Source organism: Quercus lobata, chromosome 2 (assembly GCF_001633185.2).
Source record: "Quercus lobata isolate SW786 chromosome 2, ValleyOak3.0 Primary Assembly, whole genome shotgun sequence".
Classification (NCBI taxonomy): domain Eukaryota; kingdom Viridiplantae; phylum Streptophyta; class Magnoliopsida; order Fagales; family Fagaceae; genus Quercus; species Quercus lobata.
This window is the reverse complement of record NC_044905.1, coordinates 69,661,386-69,681,883: the sequence shown is the minus strand read 5'-3', so window position 1 is coordinate 69,681,883 and position 20,498 is coordinate 69,661,386. Positions and strand designations below refer to the sequence as shown.

At 35.6% G+C, this 20,498-nt stretch overlaps 1 protein-coding gene across 2 annotated transcripts; it reads right to left on the bottom strand.

The window, feature by feature from the left end:
- Positions 1-394: 394 nt before the first annotated feature.
- Positions 395-20,270, bottom strand: LOC115976362 (putative pentatricopeptide repeat-containing protein At2g01510). 2 transcript variants are annotated; one of them, XM_031097593.1, is made up of 13 exons: positions 17,340-20,270; positions 16,616-16,715; positions 10,979-11,124; positions 10,717-10,861; positions 10,359-10,425; positions 10,178-10,236; positions 10,024-10,095; positions 9,541-9,635; positions 9,276-9,444; positions 8,305-8,361; positions 7,354-7,399; positions 1,412-2,613; positions 395-1,328 (listed from the first exon to the last, which is right to left on the bottom strand). In XM_031097593.1, the coding sequence occupies exon 1, from the start codon at positions 19,969-19,971 to the stop codon at positions 17,512-17,514; it is 2,460 nt and encodes an 819-aa protein (XP_030953453.1). In that variant the 5' UTR covers positions 19,972-20,270; the 3' UTR covers positions 395-1,328; positions 1,412-2,613; positions 7,354-7,399; positions 8,305-8,361; positions 9,276-9,444; positions 9,541-9,635; positions 10,024-10,095; positions 10,178-10,236; positions 10,359-10,425; positions 10,717-10,861; positions 10,979-11,124; positions 16,616-16,715; positions 17,340-17,511. The 2 variants fall into 2 exon arrangements, with proteins under 2 accessions (XP_030953453.1, XP_030953452.1); XM_031097592.1 differs by lacking the exons at positions 395-1,328; positions 1,412-2,613; positions 7,354-7,399; ... (6 more) ...; positions 10,717-10,861; positions 10,979-11,124 and having other exon boundaries at positions 16,347-16,715.
- Between the last annotated feature and the right edge of the window lie 228 nt (positions 20,271-20,498).

Below are 20,498 nucleotides of genomic sequence, written 5' to 3'. Positions count from 1 at the left end.
GTATTAACGAAAAAAAACAAAGTATGAAAGAAGAAACAATAGAACAAACTAGTGCCATTGGATCCAACAAGGAGGCAGCGATCACCGAAGTGAAGAGAGAGAGAAATCTTCGATTAAAGGAGTGGAACCCAGCAGAGGATGACCATTGATTCCCGGGTATGTGAATTTTAGACCGTTGATCTCTATCATTGGCTTTGACTTTTCACTTTGCTTCAAACCCACCTCGTTCTCAACCCCAAACCACAACCCATAGCCAAAAAAAACCCACAAACCAAATCAACCAAATCGGACCATGACTCATGAAGAGAGAACAAAGAACAGAGATGGGTTTGGCGGCGTGGGTTGAGGGAAGGGAAGAACGGCTTGGATTGAGGGAGAACGAAGAAAATAAAAATAAAATAAAAAGGAGATAAACGCGAAAAGGAAAGCATGTGAGAGGAAAGTGGATTGCAAAATTAATGCCATTGATGGAGTATGCCTTTTTATCTTTTAATGCTAAAATTTAGTATTTATAGCATTTGAGAGTGATGATGAGAATGCTCTTATGCATGTCAAAGACCCATAGTAAGGTTGCATACTTGCATGTCTAGTGGATGCGGGTCTAGTGTAAATAAGCCGACGTTCTCTGTATTATCTGAATAATTGATCGGATCCAATCAGTTTGTGCAACGTGGTTTTGCACTCAAAAACCGATTCAAATAATAATCAGCGACGGAAAATCATCAATGAACATTTTCACTACTTTCCCATTGTTTAATGTCGTACTTACCTGCTCTTCTGGTCCATATGAAAATAAATGAACTCAACCCTATTCCATTGAAGATAAAATTAGTCAAAATCACTTCTTGATTCTTATTGGTGAAGTAATTTTCCTTTCCACCCCCAAAAGGAAAAAGAAGTGTGTTTAGAAAGCACTTCTTCAAAACTTGGTAGTTTTAATTGCTTCTAAAAAATTAGGTCCTTGTATGTTCTCAAGCTAAAATGTGAACCTTCATACCCCCGAAATTTATTTTAAAAAAAAAAAAAAAAAAAAAATCCCTTCATACTAAACTTGAAAGCAGAGCATTTCTAGATATTCCTCTTTACTTTCCATACAATTTAAGAAACCTTAACCCAGAACTTAATAGGCTCCTTCCTCGATCATCAGCCCAATATACATGGGTCACCAAATGCATATAATTAAGAAAACATAAAACACATGACATAATAAAAAGTATTAAGTTCCATACAACCCATATAAAATAAAAGATTTGCAGGTCCTAAATAAAGTTCTACCAAACAGCAACAGATTCTTGCAAACAGAGAAACAGCAACAGCAACCCCAACTTCTGCAGGCAAATAATAAAGAAAAAAAAAGACTAAGATAAAGCAGAAATTAATAATAATTGAAAACATAATATTATGTACATACCAGCGTGAGAGTGGTGGTCCGAACTCGAAACAAGCAGTGCGAGGCTACCAATGGCCGCTAAGTGATATATCCTGACCGGATCGCAAAAGGCCCGGAGCCTGAGTGAAGAGAGCCTGACATTCCAGTCAAAATGAGTATATATCCTTTTCAACATGACTATATTCAGTAATAATCCACTCCCCAGGAGTGAGCAAACAGACATAAAAGAGAAAACACCCCACCGTTTGTTTAACCATCCCGTGCAGCTTAGCGTTTGTTTAACCATCCTGTGCAGCTTAGCGTATGATGTACTCAAAACTCCACGTTCCACGATCGTGTGGTACCGTGTAGTTGACGGGACTTTGCAGCTGAAAATCACACAGACTGTCACCCCAGACAGGGATGACAGTGTCGGTAATTCTGCAACAATGGTTATAACGCCGTTCAAAAGAATTACCGAAACAGACATAAAAGAGAAAAAAGTGCGTTTTAATGCCGGCTTGAACGAACATTTTCAGGCAACTTCACCACCATCACGACAAAGACCCAAGAATTCGTTCAGGCCGGCATTAAAACGCACTTTCTTTTCTCTTTTATGTCTGTTTCAGTAATTCTTTTGAACGGCGTTATAACCATCGTTGCTGAATTACCGACACTGTCATCCCTGTCTAGGGTGACAGTCTGTGTGATTTTCAGCTGCAATGTCCGGTTAACTACACGGTACCACACGATCGTGGAACGTGGAGTTTTGAGAACATCATACGCTAAGCTGCGCGGATGGTTAAACAAACGGTGGTATCCTTTATTTCTAACCGGCCGTCTTCGCCATAGAGTTTGCCCTCTGCGAGGAAGAGGGGGACGTTGAGGATGTTTGGAGTGTTCGGTTATAAAGCAGCTAGAAACCTTTCGTCAATGTAACCTTTCATTTTCAGAGTGCTCCTGTCTCTGTTGGTGAAGCTCTTGTCAAAGAGCTGCTCCCAGCCATCTTCCATGGTTTCGGCTTTGGATTTGCTTTTGCTTTTGCTTTTGGTGTGGGCTTAAATGTGTGGCCGGAGTGGATTGGTTTCTGACTGGGGTAGAGATACATAGCAAGGGCGCATGCTGCATTATTCCTAAAACGAGTTCTGAGAGAAAAAAACCTCCAGTCTCCTTTACTAGGTAATGTGAATGGACATCCATGCTTCACGCGGATTGGTTTCACGCTTCACGCGGACTGGCCAAAGCTGTGTACCGTGTGTCACAGTGAGTACGACATGTCTCTGCTTTTAAAGGAGTATGCGCTACAGCCAGTAATGTTCAGACACGTGGATAAATCCAGCTGGTTCACTAAGCTGTCCAGTTTTGATTTATTTATTTATTTAAAATTATTTACTTGTATAATTTGTTAAAATTTCATTCTTTTAGTTATAACTATATTTTATTTTAATAAGCTTTTAATAAATAAACAAATAAGATTTCGGTAAAAAGCTATATTCACAAGCACTCTAAACGTTAAAAGTAATCAATCTATATTTTGATTAGTACAACCAAATCAAGGTAGCTTCAATTTAATCTTTTAGTAATGAGTGTATTATATAGTTCAAATGATAAAACTCTGTATTATTTGAGGCAAAGGTTAACAAGCACTTAAAAATTAAAATAATATGGATAATAAAAAAAAAGAAATAAATTGTATAAAAAGTTGACCTCAAATCCTATAAAGTAGATAAAATATTGATATAAAATTAGATGGTTTACAAAAATTTTCATATAAAGTGTTATATTAACGGACAACTTACTATGCCCATTATCACAACCCATTAATTCTCCAAAAAAAAAAAAAAAAAAAAAAAAAAACACAACCCATTAATTTATATCTACTTCTCTCCCTCTCACATAAAGTTAGGTTTTATGTCTAATACCTATATAAATGGGGCTGATTCTTACGCACAAGGAAGGTGTAATTCAAAAATAAGTGTATTCAAGAGTTAGGTCATTTTGGATATATATCAACTATAAGTTTTTAAAAAAAAAAACTTTATCCCCTCTCCCTATGTGTATATGTTAAAAATACTTAGTATTCTTAAAAGAAAAAACAGTGGGTTAATCTCATATTGAAAAATGAGTGTAAGTTAAAGAGGTTTAAAACCTATACTATGTATCTAAGAGTTAGGCTTTTTGGATATACACTATTGTAAGTTTCTTTAAATAAATAAATAAAACACTTATCTCCTCTCTCCGTATGTGTGTATTAAAAATACTTAGTATTAAAAAAAAAGTTAAATGCATTAAATAATTTCCCAACTTGTAAAAGTTTTTGAAATATTACATCTTTATAATATGATATTAAACACTGACATTTTCCAGGTTTAAAACACTAATGAATGACCGTAAAAAATAAAAAATAATAATAATAATAATTGATGGGTTTGAGCCCATGGGATTAATTATTGTTTAACAAACGTTTAGTGATAATGGGTAAAGATAAAAGAAAATATATACTGATTATAATAGACTGAAAGTTATTTTTAGTTGCAAAGTAATTTCAATAAAAAAAAATTAGAAATTTAAAAAAAATATATTTACTTTTTATTATCCTATCAAAATATCAATTAAATTTTCAGTATAAACAAAAAATCAAACTCGAGATTTTTTATTTGACTACAGAAAATTTTATTAACTAAAACCTAAAAAATAATTATAAAGTAATACTAGTAAAAGCTGGATGGATGTTTTCAGAGTTTTCTGGCTGTCTAATGGTACGGTGTCATGGTTTTAACTTTTCACTTTTCAATAGACATGGCAAAACGGGCGGGTCGGGTCGGGTTCGGGTCGGGTCAATCGGGTCACGGGTTAAAAACGGGTCATTTTAAGCGGGTTGAAATCGGGTTTGGGTCAATCGGGTTGCGGGTCGGGTCGGGTTGACCCGTATTTTTCACATGAAATTTTTTATTTTTTATTTTTTTTATTTTTTATTTTCTTTATAAAGAAAACAATATGTATTTGCCATTTGGATAGTTATGCAACATATTACTTGATATAAAATGCATTATTTTGAATTCACTACTTATATCAAGAATAAACTCAGTTAAACTTATTAATATTTATTCAATAATTTTAAAATTATACAAATCCTAACATTGCTATCTAAAACAAAACAACACAAAGATAAGTAAAACAAATATACAAGTTTTATTTTTACACAATATCAACATTCCAAAAAAAAAAATTACAAATGACTTATTGGATAACTCATTTGATAAAGAATAAAAACATATAAGAAAGTTACAATTTTAAAAATTAATTTTATAATCTATTATCAATTGTGGTTGACACTATTTCAATTTGAGATATAAATTAAAGTTTGATTACTTACTTATTTATACATAGTCTCTTTTATGAAGATCATATCATTGTTAAGCAGCACACACTCTAGAAAATATCATAATTTATTTTGAAAAGCCGTTTATTTTGAACATAAATTGTTAAAAAATAGATCTAAGTATTCATAATTTATGCTAATTTGATACTTTGGCTTTACTATTTTCACACTTGTGAATGTGTCTCACACATATCTACAATTTTAAATCTATTTTTAACTTTACTGTAACCAGATTATCTTAGCATGTACTTTGCTATTTGATATCTAAAAATCTTTACTCATTACAGAATGCTCAACCATTTATTTTTCAATTAATTTGCATGCAGTTATGTAAATGTATCAATTGTTTCCTTAAAGCTCACAATAAACAATTAAACCAATATTGTCTTAATTTCACTATTTTTTTTACCCAAAAAAAAAAAAGTTATAAAAAAATGGTTCGGGTTCGGGTCGGGTCGTGGGTCGGGTCGGGTTGACCTGCACAAAACACGGGTCGGGTCACGGGTCAACCCGTTTTTGTTTCGGGTCAAAAAAATCTGGTTCGGGTTGGGTATTTTTCGGGTCGGGTCAGAAAATTCTGACCCGTTTTGCCATGTCTACTTTTCAATTGTTTTTTCCCTTCCCAACAGGCAACAGGCTTTTCAGACATCCAGAAAACGTATCCAATCAAAGAGCTGCACGTATAGTCGGCCGTTGTGTTATTCTTCACCATACCATTAATCTTGAACATAAAACCAGGAACCAATAAAAGAAGGCCTTGTTTTCGGCCTAATGCAATGAACCTTTTTTTTAAAAAAAAATATTTGAGAATGTGAACCTTTTTAAATTGAATAACGTCAAATTGTCAATCTAATATTTAGCAACCAAAAAAATAAAAATAAAAAAATCAATCAAATAATGTTTCTCCTATCATCAGGCAAATATAATTAATTTTATAAAAACAATCTTTCTTAAAGCTCTATACAGTAGTCCATTCCCAACATCCATGCATATTGATATTCCACTATTTTAAAAGTCAAATAAGAAATTTCCCAATAACAAGGCGCACCGCACACTTCACCAAACCCTATTTTTACAAAAATAAAATAACATTTTCTTTGTATAATAATTTCGAACTTTAAGGGTCCATTTGGTATATGTATTTAAACAACAGTTTTCAATTTTTTTAAAAATATATATAGATGAAAAAGTGTGTGAAAATTCGTGTAATGTTGTTTAAAAATTGAAAACATGTATTTAAATACATGTACCAAACGGGCCCTAATATAGCCAGAAACGGCATTGTATAGCGCTTCTATGTCCAACTGGGCCTTTCATCTGATTCTCAAAAAAAAAAAAAATATGTCCAATTGGCCAGGGGCAGAACCATGTTAAGGGTTGGGGGCCATGGCCCCCACAAAATTATTTAAAATCTCTATAATATTAGGTAAACGGTGAATCAACTCCATTTTTTAAGAGCATCCACAACAGTGGAGCTATATTTTTAGCTATTTGGCATCACAAAAAGTTATTTTATCTATTTTACCTACTCACATGCTGTAGTAGTGACTCTATTTTAGTTTTCAATACAATAAAATAATATAAACATCACAATAAAATAATATATCTACTACAATAAAATAATACATCCCATTATACCAAAAAAAAAAACCCACAAATATTCTAACCAGCAATGTGAACACAATTTTTTTTTTTTTTAACCTTTTGAGTTACAGTGCACAGCTAAAGATAACTGTGAACTGTAGCTAAGAAGCCAAATTTTTTGGCTATAGCTCCACTGCTGCAACTCCAAATAACTTTTTAGCACCACTACTGCAAGTGCTCTCCACGCCCCCAACCCCCCCCCCCCCCCCAAAAAAAAAAAAAAAACACCAACTCCAACTTTTCACCTTTTGTCTATTTATATTCCTCCACTGTACACTTCAACCATATCTAATATCTTTAACTAACTTTTTTCCAATTAAGTTATAGTCATAATTTTTAGTTTTAGTTTCCTTTAGAAGATTCATTCACTTTTTCTAAAAGATAAAACTTAGATATAGTACATAATATTTCCTTATTATACTCATCCATATTGAATTTAATTGTTCTTAAAAATAATAAAACTATATCTATTTTATTGGTCATGTATACAAGTATTTGAATTTAAGTAAAAAACTTAATGTACTACAATTAAGTTACCGTCCTTAAGAAATTTAGTCATTTCCTAAAACTCTTTACGATGTCCGGTTACATTTTATATACGCCAAAAAGATATTCCATTATACTTTATAGCCACCAAAAAGAGTCTTCTCATCACCGGTGCTCTCTCTACAATTTCAATTTATTACTTCTTCCTTATGATGCTCTCAAATAGTCACAATTTTATTAACTCCTCTGGCTATTAACAAAGAGTTTTCTTATTTAAAATTTAAACGAATCTTGAGAGATACAAAACTCATTTTCTTCTTTTTTATTGACATTTCAGTTTAATTTCTATTTATATATGAATTATGATTTACTTTGGATTTCTTCAAAAAAATAAAAATTTAATGCAAGAAAACGTATATATGTATATTGTCTTTAATTTTTTTAAAATTATAAATCAATATGATAATTTTACCTGAGTCCTTTCAAACAACAACTCTTGCTCCGCCCTGCCATCTGCGCTGCCATCAGCAAAAGTAAAACAATAAATAAAGAGATTTTTCACTTTCACATCCCACAGGCACAATGTCCCAATGCACTTTAAACAAAGTGAGTAAATAGGGCGAGTATTGTTTTTTTCATGTAATAAGCGTCAGAAAATGAATTGAATGTTTTGATCAGAGCTATTTTAACTCATGGCTGCCAGTGACAACTCGACAGCTGAGTGAACCAGCTGGATCCATCCACGTGTCTGAACATTATTGGCAGAGACATGTGGTATGGTATCAACCCCACCTCCACCCCCACACCCACACTTATACAGAAACACTACCAACACCAACATAGCTAACGATAATGGCTGGGAAGAACTATTCCAGAAAGGCAGAAACGATTTACACTCATGTTGGTCACAGACTGTGTAATCTTTATTTGTAATCCACCATTGACATTGATACACTCGCCTGACTTGGCCAGTGTATCAACATCAAGCATCTTAGACATCATTAAATTTTAAGGATCTCGCAGCCAATATCACATTCTGAATGGTTAAGATTACACAGCCTGTAAGCCCAATAATGTTAATTGTACTGAATAAATGGTTTGTTTTATGTAATTTGCAAAATATTACAAGGTCACAGCATAAGCTATGCAGAATCATTAAAAGCAATGCTATTCAAGGTGCTCTAAGTGGCAGGGAGTTGTATCAGAAAGGCCCAAAGATCATAATGAATAAACAATGATGAAAAGCAGCTTACATGTAGATAATTACCATTAGATAAATAAGGGATGAAGAAAAATAAAAGCAATATGATAATAAATTTAATTTTGGAGCATGATAAAAAGTGTTGGCTATGAAGCATTGGTGAAAAATATTCAAAGGAATAAATTCAATCACGCACGAAAGACTAAGAATAGAAGCACTCACAGGAATTCGTATTACTTCCTCCCTCTTCCATCCTAAGGGATTATAAACAACAACAACCTGCAGAGGAATTGAGAATACAAGACAAATAATTAATATATCAATAGGCAAGATTGAGTTTTAATTTCTAATGAGTGGTAAAGTAAAAAAGTTTAATGTAACATGACGACCTTTAAGAGGACGGTAACTTATATTAAGAAGAGGACACAAAATTTCCATGAGGCAGAAGTCAGCAGAACATTTAACTCTATTATTATTTAAAAATTAAGAATTTATTACAGAGTTCATATGAGCTACAAAATGGTCAGGAAAAGTGTGAGCACATGTAGTTCTTTGTAGCCATCACCATATTCTCTCACGAACGCTAAGCAGAATAATATTTCAATGATTTTTATACCTTTCATGAATAAGTTCTTAGAAGACAAGGTGGTACTCTTACACGTGATAAGGGACAAACAAAAACACCTAAACTTCAGATCTTGGATAGTCTATTGTTAGATAAGTCGTCATCTTGAGATCTTCCAACAGGCTATAATTTTAGTATAAAGTGCAGTTCACCAAAATTTGTGCATGAAACAAACCAGAGTTCATGTTGCAGCAGATACAAAAGATGACGTGTAACGTGAACTAATAATCATATTAGTCATATGTAGTTTGTTATCAAATTACTTTCCACAATACTAGAAAGAATAATTTATAGCACGATTCTTCTTCTGTAACATAAAGCAGAGAGTACATGCTATACAAAATATAAACTAAATAAAGAAAACGGTCGATATTGTATACGGCCTGCTGAAAATTTGTTACTGGATTCCCTTGTCTAGTACTTGATCTCAAGTCTGCCAAGAAACCAAGCGAAGAGGAAACCACCTTCTTAGCCAAAGAAGTACAACTTGACAGTATTTAGACATTCACATAAAACTTTACAATGTCAACAATCATAAGTTATGGTTGGATATCAAACTAAGTTGCACCTCTGCATAGCCCATCGACAATCATTTTGCATAATCAGCAGCAACATGCTCTCTTTCTGTACCACAAACTGCATCATGATGTTGAGAAATTGCCAGAGCATTGGCTAGTGCATCAGTGTTTGGCCCCAGAATTCTTCCTGCCTTTGAAGAACTCCAATTGCCTTGCTGCCTAATCGTAGAACACAAAAGGATTTAAATGTTTAAAGCATGCCAAGATAGCCTGACAGGACATAATAGAAGAAGGAAGAAAGGACCAAGAGCTTACCAGATAATAACCACTCATCATCCTGAAATAACCTTTAAACGCTGGCCTACTTGTAAAGTAACCAGTCCAATAGGCATTTGGATGATCTGCATTACCTGATCATGGTTTATATATTTAAATGAAAATTTCGTAAAACAAAGAGGAGCTGAGTGCCAAAAATTTATTATTATGTAATATCTAAGCTTCTAAACGCATATAACTACAACAGCAGATTCCCTGAAGTTACAAAAGCACTCATAACTAGTTGCTCCCAAATTAGCATTTCTTTCCTTATCTCTGAAACTGTGCATATGTACAAGAAATTTAACTTTTAATTCAAATGCTTTACTTGAAATTTAGAAGTGACTGCTCCTTGTTAATTAAAAAATATATATTTGCATTATCTTCAGCATGCAATAATAATGTTCACGGTGCTAAAACAAAGGAAAAAGGTTTATGAGGAAAAACATAATGCATAGACAGCAATCATGACAAGCAAGGCACCTGATATATCCACAGATTGATTTGTTGATGTACTTCCTCTACTATCGGTCCGTGTAGAACAGTCAAAGCAACCTGAAACTTTAAACAGTTCAAATTGAGATTACCATGATAACTAGTTCTCCATAGAGAATAAATATCAAAAGGCATCAAACACCTGTTCTTCATGCTTTATGGGAAATTTGCCATTGGACGGAAGACATATGCCCCAAAAATCTGAAAAATAACTCGGAAAGGGATAATTCAACAACTCTTCAATTTTTAAGTCATGCAATTTCAGAACATATATAAAAGAGAGGTTGAGAGAGATATGTAACACAAGATGAACTTAAGTGTACCTGAGGATCTGTCACTTCCATTATATCCAGAGTAATAACTGTAAGATTGTTCAACTGATTCCTCAACCTTCAAAGGTTATGACTAAGTGCATTAGCTACAGAATCATTCATTTTCCGGCTTCTTTTTGTATTTTATTTTTATTTTTATTTTTTCATATATATTTTCTTTTGGGGATGGGGAGGGCAGAAGGGGTAAGCAAAATGAACTATTATGAAATTCAGCAACAACAAAAACATTAATTTCACTTTTGATCATAGTTAAGAAAACAAAATTTTCAAAAAAATCCATGGAGAAAGAAAATGTAAGCATAAATTTCAAGTAACAAGGGCCTATAGAACTTTCGGGCGCATTACATACCAAGCTTCTGCTATTAACAAAATTTATCATCTTTCCTTGAGTGGTGGAAATAGTAAGCTTTAAGTTTCCTTGACCAACTTCAACAGTATTTTTTTACTACTCTGAAACCTGTGTACAGATGATCTGGTTGAACCCGTACCTACAACTGAAAGGTAAAAAAATTCAAAAACTTATATTGCTACCTTGAAGAATGAATTTCACGTTTTTCCACTTCGTTAAAAATAATAAAAAATGTATATCTATTGCAATAATAAGAGCAGACCTGGCTTTTTGGCACTTGAAATAGTGTATGTGCTGAAACCAAGTGGTGGTACATACAGGCACTGAAAATGCAAGCAAATACTTGGGTGTCTCGGTTGGACTTTGACCTAAGCACGCCCTAAAATAGTAGTTCCTTGTCCACAGGCACTGGCAGGAAGGAGTTGCAATAAAAGTCATGAACAGTAACATTTTCATTGATAACCTAAAGAGAGTCAAATCTTGTCAATAGGAATAACAGTTATGCCAATCTAATTACACTGGAACATGTTTGATAATGATGAAACAATGGGATTGCCAAAGTATAAATACTTCCAGACCTATCAAAAAATACATGGGATGCATTCACACACACATGCACCCCAAAGAACTACTGTCGTCAAGGAATACTCTTAAAGAGGCCTCTCATTTTACCTTTAAAAATAAAGTATTCTTCCCCAGAGAGAGACACAGAGAGAGATAGAGAAGGGAGGGAGACAATTCATATTTTTTAGTTCTACATCTTCCACGATTTTAGGATATTGAAGAAGTCATCAATTACTAACCTTACATTCAATTGGTCCTGGTCCACATTGAAAGTGTTTCATACACATACAAGTGGGCATTCACACATACAATGCTCAGGCTTAAAAATTTCATTTTAATCACACTGCTATATTACCTAAACTAATACAAGTTTATTGTGCTTTGCATCATTCAACAAATCTACGCAAATGTTTCTGGTTCTCTCCATGTAGTAACCAACCGACATAACAAATCATTTAACTTCTCATATTGTTCTTTAATGTATAATTTCTGACTCTAAAAAATGAACATGTTCATCTAGCACATCCCAATTGTTGGTATGAAGGAGCAGGTAAGCAAATGGCTTGTCGACTAGAATGAAGATCCAATACATGTAAGTAGCCTAACTTCTTCAATACATACTGCATGACTAGTCCACACATTTAGATCATTCAAAGAAATGAAAACCATAATGTGGCCTTGAATTTCAAAACACAAGACACTGTTGCAAGAATGGAAGTACTCCCAGGAATTTGAATTACATCATTCCTCTTCCATCCAAGAGAATTGTAGACCACAACTTCTTATAAAGATAAGAAGACACCAAAAAATGGTATTTATGTAAATGGAATAGAAACAATCATAATTTTGGAATAGAAACAATCAAAATTTTGCAAGGAAAAATGACGTAGGACAACCAGAATAAAATTGAAACAACAATAAAATAAAGGGATATGACCTAGGAGTCAACACCTAGGTCTTGCTTGGAGTCAGCACCAAGTGGGGAAACCACTAGGAGTCAGCACCTAGGATAGACTTAGAGTCAGCACCTAGGGTAGACCTGGAGTCAGCATCAGACCAAAGAAAGACCAAACGGCCATTTTTTCATTCATCAAAATATCAACTATCTCCTCAAGGAGTACAATAGGTTGCTTATAAAGGATTACTAAACCCTAGTTCTAAGTTCTAATTGGTTAGGAAACCCTAATTGCCTTATTACAAAAATAACCTTAGTTCTAAATTAAAATACTAAAAGCCCAATAAACTAATAGGACCTAAAACATAAAAATACAATTGGCTTGCAAACATAAATAATATTAAATAATAATTTTCTTGCATCTCCCGCATCAAAAAATATTTTCCTTGCCAAATTATTTCCTTGAGACAGATCAACTTCTGATCCAGGACAATAACTTATATTCAGAAGTGGGCACTAGAAAAAGAAAAGAAAAATAAGAGGATAATAAAAGGATAGAAGAGTACAAACACAATTCATATGTCAAAACCATTTTTAGATTGATTTTCAAAGTTTATTTATTTATAAATACATTTTTAAAAATGTTTCCTGCAAAACTATTCTTTGACAAGAATGTCAATAATTAAATCATTAAATGTCTTTTTAGTTGTTACAAGCATTTATGCCCTAAAGAAGTTAGCATTATGTAACATAGCCAAAAATGAAAGAACAATAAGTTTCAAAAATAATAATTTTCAGTTTAAAATTTTAAATTTAACAGAATATTTCAAACTGCAGAGGGCATTTTGCCCATTATCAATCAATCAAGAGGGACATTGCTCATTTTTTGAGTTAGCGTGGAGGTTGAACTGGACCCTATAGTTTAGGGGGGCAAATTGGAATTAACCCATAATAATACAAAGATAAAATACCCCTCTAAACATTACTGCCTCTTAGTCATTAAAAAAAATGCAAGGATAATAGATTGCAGCCAAAAGGTACCATATTAACAAGAGAACTAAAAATGTATGAAGATGACAATAACACTAGGTTTTTCCACAGGCTTGCTAATTCACATAGACGAGCCAATACCATGAGGGGTGTGGAGGTTGATGGCATTATGTATGAAGATGACTCAGATATTCAGGATCAGGTGGTGGGGTTTTATAAGAGTCTTTATCAGGAACCTGAGGATTGGAGACCCACTGTTGATGGGTTAGATTTTGCTAGCTTGAATGAGTTTGATAGGCTTTCTCTTGAAAGGGAGTTTGATAGGGAGGAGATCATTGCTGCTCTTCAGGAGGCCGAGGGTGATAAGGCTCCTGGTCCTGATGGCTTTACCATAGCTTTCTTCCAAAAGTGTTGGGGTGTGATAGAAGAGGATGTTATGGCTTTTTTTGCAGACTTTCATAGCCAATGCAACTTTGAAAAATCTTTGAATGCTACTTTTCTTTGTTTGATACCTAAGAAGTTTAAAGCTGTCAATATTAAAGATTTTCGGCCCATTAGCCTTGTGGGAAGTTTGTACAAACTTCTGTCTAAAGTTTTGGCGTCTAGGCTTCGAAGAGTTTTGGACAAACTTATTTCCAACTCCCAGAATGCATTTGTAGGGGGAAGACAGATTCTGGATTCTGTTCTTATAGCAAATGAATGTTTGGATAGTAGATTGAAGAGTGGTGTTCCGGGTGTGATCATTAAGTTGGATATAGAGAAGGCTTATGATCATGTAAATTGGAATGCTTTGTTTTACATAATGGAGAGGATGGGTTTTGGGGAGAAATGGGGGAGGTGGTTGAAGGCTTGTATCACTTCAGTTCGTTTCTCAGTGCTTATTAATGGGTCCCCGGCTGGCTTTTTTGGTAGCTCTCGTGGTCTTCGTCAAGGAGATCCTTTATCTCCTCTTTTGTTCTTGTTGGTGATGGAAGTGTTGAGCAGGTTATTGAGGAGGATAGAAGAGGGTGACTTTCTTAGGGGGTTTCAGGCAAGCCCCAATGCAAGAGGAGGTTTGCATATCTCTCATCTATTGTTTGCTGATGATACTATTATTTTCTGTGACGCGTCAAGGGAACAATTATTATATATAAGGATGGTGTTGATCTTTTTTGAAGCTATTACAGGCTTAAAAGTAAATGTTGGCAAGAGTGAAGTTGTGCCAGTTGGTGAGGTTGGAAATTTGGGTGCTTTGGCTCGCATTCTATGTTGTAAGGTTGGGCATCTGCCTATGTCTTATTTGGGAATGCCTCTTGGGGCTCATTTTAAGGATGCTTCGATCTGGAATCCTATTTTAGAGAGGGTGGAGAAAAAGCTTGCTGGTTGGAAGAGGTTGTATTTGTCAAAAGGAGGTAGGCTTACTTTATTGAAGAGTACTTTGTCGAGTCTCCCAACTTATTATCTATCGCTGTTTACAATTCCGCAACACATAGCAAATAGATTGGAGAGGATTCAGAGGAATTTCCTGTGGGGGAGTTCTGATGATGTTTTCAGATATCCGCTTGTTGCTTGGGATAAGGTTGTTTGGCCGGTGGAGATAGGGGGTTTGGGGATTCGGAAGATTGGGCTTTTCAATCAAGCTCTACTTGGGAAATGGCTTTGGCGATTTGGGAAGGAAGTTACTCATTTATGGCGTCAGGTAATAGCCACCAAATATGGAGAGGATAATGGAGGTTGGTGCACTAGACTTGTGAGAGGGACTCATGGTTGTGGGTTATGGAAGAATATCAGGAAAGGTGCAGGCAATTTTTTTAGTCATGTGGTGTATGAAGCAGGAGAGGGCAATCGTATTCGGTTTTGGCACGACCCTTGGAGCGGTCCTACTCCTTTGAAGGAATTATACCCGGAATTGTTTGCATGTGCTGTGGTTAAGGAAGCTCTGATTTCTGACATGTTAATCTTTGCACCAGACGGGGGAGGTAGGAGTTGGAACTTCTGTTTCCGTCGTAATTTTAATGAAGGGGAGTTGAGGAGGTTTTATTCTTTCTATGGGCATGTTTCTGCCAAGATTCCTAGTGGGGAGGGGGAGGACATTTTGATCTGGCAATTGAATCGTAATGGTGTTTTTGATGTGCGATCCTTTTATATTGCTTTATTGAAAGCCCCTTCTGTTTCTTTCCCTTGGCAGAGCATTTGGTGTGTAAAGGTACCTAAAAGGGTCTCTTTCTTTTTATGGACTGCTGCTAGGGGTGGGATTCTTACTATTGATAATCTGGTTAAGAAGACCTTGCCCCTTGTCAACTGGTGTTGTTTATGTAGGTGTGATGAGGAGACTGTGGATCACCTTTTGATCCATTGTAAGTTTGCATCTGCTTTGTGGAGTGAGGTCCTTAGTATGTTTGGGGTTCAGTGGGTGATGCCGGACACTATTGTTTCTCTTCTTTTTGCTTGGAGGAATTGGTTGGGAACTTACTCTTCAAAGGTTTGGAATTTGGTACCAGCTTGCCTTATGTGGTTAGTATGGAAGGAACGCAATACCCGAACTTTTGAGGACGTTGAGAGTTCTATAGATAAGTTGAAGACCTTGCTTGTTAGGACTTTGTTTGAGTGGTCTCGTATTTGGGGGCTTACGCATTGTAGTGCCTTGTCTGATTTCCGTAACTCTATTAGTCTTTCCTTATGATTTGACTGTATTTGTTTCAAGGGCAGTGTGTTTACAATCGTAAACACATTGTTCTTTTTCATCAATAAAACTCTTATTATCTATCAAAAAAAAAAAGATCCATCATTAGAGCCATTCGAATGCCACAATAAAATGAGACCTTTAAGCAATGAATTAAAATAGCTCAGTAGTTGAAGCTCATAATACTTTACTGGTTGAAACTTCCCACATCCAGTATTTGACATAGACTAAGCCAAGCAAGAAAGTGAAGATGCAAATAATTCCTTAGCCTACACATAAATTTTGAAGAAATGGATGACACTTGGAAGAGATAGAGAGAGAGAGAGAAACTTTGAGAAAAATCATATGGTTGAATTGATAAGCCAAACTCACACCTTTGTGTACCCTATTGACAAACGTTTTGCATAATCATTAGCCACATGTAGGTTTTCTGTACCAGTAACTCCATCATGATGTTGAGCAATTGCTAAAGTATCTGCCAGTGATTCTGTATTGGGCTCAGAACTATTCCTTCCTTTGAAAAACTCTAGTTTCCTTGCGGCCAATTATTCATTAGAGATAAATAAATCTCAAACTCCAAAACTGTCATTAGACTGTCCCAATTAAATCCATCATACAAACTGACACAATCAAATAAATGATACCAAATAATAGCCACTCAGTATCCTGTCCAGTATGCATTTCCACTATCTGCATAACTGGCATGGTGCATGCTTCAAACTTTAAGAAAAGTTTGAAGTGGAAAACAAAAAGAAACGGGTTATATAACATCCAAACGTTAATCTTACAGGAAAAAGTCATCAGTCTTGATTGGCTAGGATTCATATGTAGCAACTTTGCATCAGTATATATGGATGGGGTAGAGTATAGAGCATTGACACGCCCATCCTGGAAAGCCAATTAGAACAAAAAAAAGTTTCAGAAAATAAAAGAAGGCTGTGAAACGACGAGGCAGAATTACTGACACAACAAAAAATTCAACATTAAAGAGAGAGACAGAGAGAGAGAAGAAGAAGAAGGAAGACATATGTATGAACTAAAACTTATTTTAGAATGACCCGTATTATGGAACTATTAACCCATTTAGCAGGACCATAGCAAGTTTGATTAATGTTAAACTCTTATGGCCAAACCTGAATAATTATGTGTAAAGAAATGGGATATATAAAATGAAAATTCTGGCACAGCTTTTAAGATTATATCCTGCATATTTTATCAATCCTAATAAGTTTTAAGGCTGATATAATACAGGCCAAAATTGAGCGCAATGGCATATCCCAAATGCTGTAACTGAATAGGAGGGGAAACATCATTAATCTCAAATGTGAAACCATCAGGAGGGTCATAATGCCTAGCGAATATCCCTGTGAATATTTGCATATGAAGTTTGCAACAGGAGTCAAAAGAGTACATGAAATATCATTGAAGTAGAACACAGAAAACAAGTAGTAAATTCTCAAGTCAAAAACTTTGAAAGGGTCTAAGAATATAGACATCATGTCCCTCCCTAACCTGTGAAGATGAACCAAGGGCCTTGAACCCCATCAAACAATCTCAAGACTCTTGTCATTTAGTCGCTTAGCTCTATCTTGGAAATCAATTCGAGGAAAAAAGAGGGAATCAAATCTTAACTGCAACAGAAATTAAGACACATTATAATCCACCCATTTGGGGTTTATAAAGGTCACCAATAGTCCCCACAAGAGCAAAAACCATCTCTAAAATGATGGAATCTGCTTGAATCCCTGACTGTGATTTCCCTTGAGACAATCCTTGAGATCACCTTGATTGCAGCATGGCAGTCTGTGCAAGCTCTTAGATTCTTCATCACAAGTATAGGTGACCCTTCTGGTGTACTGATCAGAGCATATGCAATTGCTAAGCGTTCACTGTGATATTTAAGAGACTCAGCTTTGATCTCCTCGTCTACATTGTGAAGGGCACAACCTGTGTCTGGCTTGTATCCTTCCTTTTCCATTTGCTTCACCAGCATATCAATCTTTCTCATGATATCCCCCATTTGCGGGTGGGATTTGTCATTTGCTGAGAAGACATGATTCTTATGTTCAATTTCAACCCAGCTATAAGCAGGGACCTTTTTAAGTCCTCTATCCCTCATTGCCTTCTTTACCTTCCCAACATTGTCCCACTGGCCTACTGCTGCATAAATATTGGACATATTGACATAAGGAGCAGCATCCCTAAGCTCTTCCATACTGAAAAGTTGGTCTGCTGCTTTCTTAGCCAATTCTTGATTTTTATGAATTCTACATGAATTTAGAACTGATGACCACATAATCTCATCAGGTTCAAATGGCATTTGAGCCATCAACTTCTTTGCTTCATCAAACCGTCCACTCCGACACAACACATCAACCAATGACGCATAGTGTTCTTTTTTGGGAACAAGTTTATAAACTTGAGTCATGGAGTTGAAGTATTGCAATGCTTTGTCAATGTGCCCACAATGGCTGCAAGCAGTTAAGACACTAAGAAAGCTAACTGAATCTGGTTGAAAACCTGACTGGACCATTTGTTCAAAAGACATAAGAGTGCCTGCACCATCTCCATTCTGTGCATAAGCTGAGATTAGGGCATTCCAAGAGACTGGGTTCCTTTCAGGCATTTCTTGAAAACTTTGAAGTGCATCTTTTAATGACCCACATTTTGCATACATATCTACGAGTGCACTTCCAGAAAATACATTTGACATAAATCCTGATCTGATTACAAATGAATGTAACTGTTTCCCTAGTGAGAGGGAGGCTAAATTTGCAGAAGCCCTCAAGATGCTAGCAAAAGTTGCCTGGTCAGCACTTACATTGGTTCTACGCATCTCATTGAACAGTTTTAGGCTTTCTTCATGGAGTCCCTTCTGAACATAACCTGAGATCATCGCAGTCCATGGAACTGTGCTTTTGTGGGCTAAATTTGCAAATATCTTTTTCGCTTCCTCAAATCTGCCACATTTGGCATACACGTCAACCAAAGAATTTCCAACCAGAACTTCTGAATCAGCTGTTGACACAATAGCTTGGGAATGAATTTGTCGACCCATTTCCAAGTCCAATGTATTGGCTGCAATGCTCAACAAGGTTGCAAGAGGGAATTGCCTGCGATCAAATCTGGTATACTGTAATTCCCGGAAAAGATCAAGAGACTCTTTGATTTGCCCATCCCATGCGTAACCCGAGATGATTACATTGTATGATACGCCATCCAACTCTGGCATCTCATCAAAAAATTTCCTTGCTTCAAGCACACGACTGTGCTTTGAGTAGAAATCGAGCAAAGCATTCCCCACAAACACATTCCAAACAAAGTTGGTCTTCAGCACAAAAGAGTGAATTTGCTGCCCAAATACTATGTCATCTAATCCAATCCCAGCACATAGAACCGCGGCAAAAGTAAACTCTGAAGGCTTGAAACCAAAACGCTGCATATGCATAAAAAGCTTTATTGCGTCTTCATTCATCCCATCTCTTGAGAACCCTGTTATCATCGCATTCAAAGTGACGCAATCTCTTTCAGGCATTTCCTGAAAAAGCTGACAAGCTAAATCTAGGCAACGTATTTTGCAGTAAGCATCAACCAAGGAATTGCAAACCATGAGAGTCGAATCAAATCCCAATTTAACAATATGGGCATGGACTTGAACAACTTCATTCGCGGTCTCTGAGTCACTGCATCCAGATAAGAGAGTCGCAAAAGTTATATAATCCGGTTCGGTCCCCCACCTACACATCGCCGCAAAAAGCTTAAAAGCTTCTCGAAATTGATTAGATTGCGAATACCCACCTATCAAGATTGTCCAAGTCACTGCTGTACGTTCAACCATGGCGTCAAACAACTCTCTAGCATAAGAAAGATTGCCCGATTTCACATAACCGGAAATCATCATGTTCGTCGAGATTGTATTCTTCTGAGGCATTTGATCAAACAGTTGACGTGCGTGGGACAATTCACCTCTTTGGAGAAAATCGTTGACCCGGAAGTTAAAACGGCATGTTTGTGGATTGAAGCCCGTTTTGATGATACGGGCATCGATAAAACGATGGACATCATTGAGAGGTAGCTTTGGAGATTGAGAGGCTCCTAAAGAAGCGAAGGTTTGAAGCGCATTTGCTCTATGAAAAGGTTTCATAGGAAACAAAGAAACATAGAAATTAGCTTCCTAAAAATGAGCGCGCCATTTCATTTTTTTCAAAGCCTAAACTAAACTTATGAATCGGTGACGTGGAGGAGTGCTTAGTAAACTAGACATGGTTTTTGTTTTTTGGGACTGATTCTAAATTTCTGATTGTATGCATAATAATGAAGTAGATTCCGAATATCTCTCCATAAAAAAATGTAGATTCCAAATAAAAATAGAGTTAAAATTTAAAAAGTGTCTGAGACTCAGTTGCGCTCGGTAATTAGCATCTGTTGGGTCCGGGTCTAAGTGTCATCAGGTCATGGGCTCTTCCCAGACAAACAGTTTGAAATAAGAAAACTCAACTTTAATTTCTATAACCATTTTTTTTAATTAGATAGTTACAAATTATTTTGATAAACAAGGGTATTAATCTCTTTGAGTATTTAATTATTCTTTCATATGTATGCAGTTTATTAGAACCGAATCTATAGTATAAGCATGTAAGGCGTTCACTTATGGTCCACAAATTTTAACCA

What these genes read in the sequence shown, in the direction of transcription:
- LOC115976362 (XM_031097593.1), bottom strand. Translation starts at nt 19,971, where the DNA reads ATGAAACCTTTTCATAGAGCAAATGCGCTTCAAACCTTCGCTTCTTTA.